At 36.2% G+C, this 4,301-nt stretch overlaps 1 protein-coding gene across 1 annotated transcript in view; it reads left to right on the top strand.

The window, feature by feature from the left end:
- The window catches only part of LOC111871674 (uncharacterized protein KIAA0513), a 34,047-nt gene extending 29,954 nt beyond the window's left edge, over positions 1 to 4,093 (top strand). Inside the window, exons 6-8 of the mRNA XM_033754345.1 lie at positions 1,952 to 2,177; positions 2,516 to 2,610; positions 3,191 to 4,093. Coding sequence (XP_033610236.1) covers positions 1,952 to 2,177; positions 2,516 to 2,610; positions 3,191 to 3,255 — 386 coding nt within the window. The 3' untranslated portion in view covers positions 3,256 to 4,093. The remainder of the gene's footprint in view (positions 1 to 1,951; positions 2,178 to 2,515; positions 2,611 to 3,190) is intronic.
- The last annotated feature ends 208 nt before the right edge of the window (positions 4,094 to 4,301 follow it).

The following is a 4,301-nucleotide window of genomic DNA, read 5'->3' as shown; positions in this document are numbered from 1 at the left end:
GTCTGATATCCCTGCGTGTTGTGCTTTACGTTGCCGGGCGGGGGGGGGGAGCGCTGACTCATCCGCCACGTCACTGTGGCCTGTGTTGCCACGTTGCTGCTGGGTAGGGAGGGGTTCTCCATTGCACAACATGTCACAGTATGCACATATTCAGAATTCCAAAGAGAATAATTGGAACCATGAGTGGGTTGAGCACTAGGGACTCTTGTAGAGATGCATTTAGGGATTGGGGAATTTTGCCATTGCTGTCCCAATATATATTTTCTTTATTGATGTTTGTTGCGAATGATATGGGTTTCTATCACACAACATCACAAATTCATGGCCTTAATACTAGGTGTAATTTTGAAATGTATCGCCCTCAGACAAATTTGACAATTTACCTTATTATTTTGGTATTAAACTTTTTAATCATCTTCCTTTAAATATAAAAGAGTTAATCCATAATATTAAGCAATTTAGAGCAGCTTTAAGTGCCTTTTTACATACTAAATCCTATCACTTTAGATGAATGTTTTAATTTGGGATAGTTTCTTGTTTAGCTATGAGCCATTATATGATCTATTGTCATGTATATGTTCTAATTTTGTATAATATCTTATATGCAGTGATGTGTAGGGGTTTCATATGCTCGATTTATTGTTGTAGATTTATATGCATTGTTCTTTTGACTACTTACTGATTTAGCAAGCTTGTGATATGACAGGTTCTGTATCCAGTGGCTTCGGCCTTGTATGGATGTGCTGGGACGTGTAATAAATACAATACAATATCAGCCAATTACAGTCAAAAGCCACATTCTGCCATCTGGGATTGTTCACCAAAACTAAAATAAGAGCAGTGTGAATGAAGGCTGAGTGTGGAATATACTGTATATTACATGGAAAGGCTGGAGACTGCTTGAAAAATAAGTTAGAAAGACATGTAAGCTAAAGTATCAACTGTAGGATGTATTATATATGACATGGCAAGGGTTACTGCAAGAGATAGGAATCATCTGTGGTCTCCAAGACAAGCAGAACATACTGAAACTGGAAATACATACCTCTGACATTTTAGTAACCACTCACAGTGTCAGAATCCCCAAAACCATAATCTGAATGATGGCACATTATTTATTCCTTTCTTCATTAGTGACATGGAAAATGTCTCTCCCCACAGAACTTTCATTGAGGTTCTGAACAACATAAATAGTCACTTCTGGCCAGATCTAGACTGTGGGGTGGATAGTTTAGCATCTGAAAGTTAAATCTTGTACAGCAGACTGAACTGTGATTTGTATGACACCATGGAGAGATATTAATTAATAATAAATAATTAAGAATTTTATNCTTTACTAAAACCGTCACAACACAACAATATTAACAATATGTTAGCCATGTATTTGCCTGATGATGGCTTTTAGTAGCCGAAACATGTAGCAGAGCCAAACTTGCCACTGACCTTAATATAGTTATGTTGTGATGGTTTTAATAAAGAAATTGTATATTAATTATTATTAAATTTGTTTCACATTTTTGCATGATGAAAATATATAAAGCCTTTAATAATATCAACTTAGGATTCAGCAATTCGAATGAACTCCAGTAGCATTCCCAGAATAGTGGCCATAATTTTACCCATAAAAGCCCACAAAATTTATCTATACTTATGTTTCTGCTGCAAAACAGAGCAATACTAGTGCCTGTGTATAAATTGAATTATAACATGGAAAATGGAGTAACATAATATTACTGAACCTACATTATTTCTCTGTTTATTCATGTAGCAGTCTTATGACATTTGCACTGTAAGTGTTAATGTGCATGTGCTGACCCGTTTGTGACACTAATTCTGATTTTATTATAGTAGCCATCAAAGTGAAAATGTCTATGTCCATATATCAACCATACCTAGTTCTGTACATATAAATGGCTGTCACTTTTACAGATAAAGAACTGTGTGCTTTCAGTGGATGTGCCAGGCTGTGAGCCATATAAAGAATACCTGTATACATACCTAAGAGACCAAACCATTTGGCATAGCCTGCGCTTCTGGAATGCAGCTTTCTTTGATGCACTGCAGTGCGAACGGGTTCACAGACCAGTTGTAACACGCGAGGACATTCAACACAACAGCCTAGAGGCCATCACTGATGAAAAGCAATACCAGGAAAATATCACATTTGGTCAATTAGGGTATGGTTATACTGTATATTGCTGCACTGTTAATAACTTGCTAATTAGCTGAATCAGAATTATTGCTTTATACATTAATTTTATAATCTTGTAATGTTATTGTTAATTAACAAGAAACATACTGAAATATATTTTTGAGAAACTAAGTTGTTTTCAGAGTCAGTTTCTGAACAGTTGATGATATCAAAATGGAAATGAAACATGTATTTTGACAGTAATTTAATGAAACAAATATGCTTCCAGTTTGATTTCTGGGAAATATTGGTACTGTTTTAATCTCAACTTCTATAGGCAATGAATGAATATAAATATGTTTCAAAATACTGTTTTATTCTCAGGACATTCACATACAACATGCATGCATTTGGTCTCACCAAGGAACTCTGTGCAGAATTCCTGAGGAAGCAATGCATTATTGCCAACTTAAGAGAAGGTAAACAACATTCACTTTCATTAAATTTTGTTTCAAGTGTTTATATATTCAGAGCTTCTAAAATTGTTGTATGGTAAGAGAAAAATACTAAACTATATGTGAAAGCCAGGAACTGGGACAGGTCAGTCAGTACAGCAATAGGCTATGGGCTGGATGGCTGGGGTTCAATTCCTAACAGGGGCAAGAGATATTTATCTACTCCACAGCATCCAGACCAGTGCTGAAGCCTACCCAGCCTCACATCCAATTGGTAAAGGAAGCCTTTTCCCCACTGATTAAGCAACCAGGGTGTGTAGGTGATCACTCACCTCCATCTTGTGCTGAAGTCAAGAATGGTGGAGCTATACCTCCAATACCCCATACATCTTCATGGTATAATGCTTAATTAATTAAGCACAGGGTCAACTTTACCATTACCTATGTGTGAAAGCCTGTGATTCTGGATAGTCCGTTATAAAGTTGTGTGAAGTTTGTATAAATATGATATTTAAACTCAATCTTTAAGCCTTAAAACTGTACTGCTACTTTCTAAATGTAACTCATGAGATGTGTATTAGCAGCTATCGTTAATTTTTTTCAGATCAAGAAAAAATGTTAAAAGACAACGTAGAACGGATGTACAGAGAGACAGATCCTTGGCGATAATTGTGGCTATGAATGAAAGGCATGTACCGGAAGCAGCATTATCCGATGTTAAAAGGTTATTGCTTCAAATGCTCAGACAGGTGGTGGTTTTTATTATGATTGGGCATTTCACAACTACTCCAATTTTGTTTAGTCTTCCAATATTTACTGCACATAGAATGTATAGGAAATTTACATAGCTCAGTGTTTCCTAGCTAGTCAATATATAGATACTTTATACAAAAATTTTTCCTGTATTTGTATGCTTACAATACTTTATGTACTATTTGGGCCATGTTACTCTTCTGGAACAAGCCTCACAGGCCATCTGCCTACATGAGCCTCTGAAGGACTTCTCAGAAATTTGGCATGCATGTGAAATGCTCAGTTCATATGTAGTCTTGTGAGTAGAGTCAAATAAAAACAAAATATTGTCTTGATAATATGTTAGTGACTGGTGCAAGTTTTGTTCAGGAATTTGATATATGAGCGAGATACTCTTGCCTCATGAATCTTTCACTTTTACACAGACTTGGATGTCTTGCCTGATTAACTTGAAAGAACACAAATGCCAAGAGCAAAAACTGATGTTTCTAAAGACAACTATTTTACTCATTCTTTAATCAGCCATATCCCCCTCCCCCAACATAAAGTTGCCAAATAATTAATGATTTGTGTAAAGCTAGAACAATTCAATACAGTCATTTGGCTTTCACAGTCATTCAGTCAGGTAACCTACTCTCTTGAAGCTGCACTAGAAGCAGTGTTAAGCTTGTAGGATTTGTTCTCACAGTGGTGATTAAAAGAGTATTATCTTCTGGGATATAACACTATACAGTCTGTTGAAAAGCAACTGACGTTTCAGAGCNACCTACTCTCTTGAAGCTGCACTAGAAGCAGTGTTAAGCTTGTAGGGTTTGTTCTCACAATGGTGACTACAAAGAGTATTATCTTCTGGCATATAACACTGTACAGTCTGTTGAAAAGCAACTGACGTTTCAGAGGAAAATATCACCTCCATATTCATGGTCGAGTAAGCCAAGAAATATACCAGTGTGAAAGCAGGT

Source organism: Cryptotermes secundus, unplaced genomic scaffold (genome assembly GCF_002891405.2).
Source record: "Cryptotermes secundus unplaced genomic scaffold, Csec_1.0 scaffold262, whole genome shotgun sequence".
Lineage (NCBI taxonomy): Eukaryota > Metazoa > Arthropoda > Insecta > Blattodea > Kalotermitidae > Cryptotermes > Cryptotermes secundus.
This window is presented reverse-complemented; position numbering and strand designations above follow the sequence as displayed.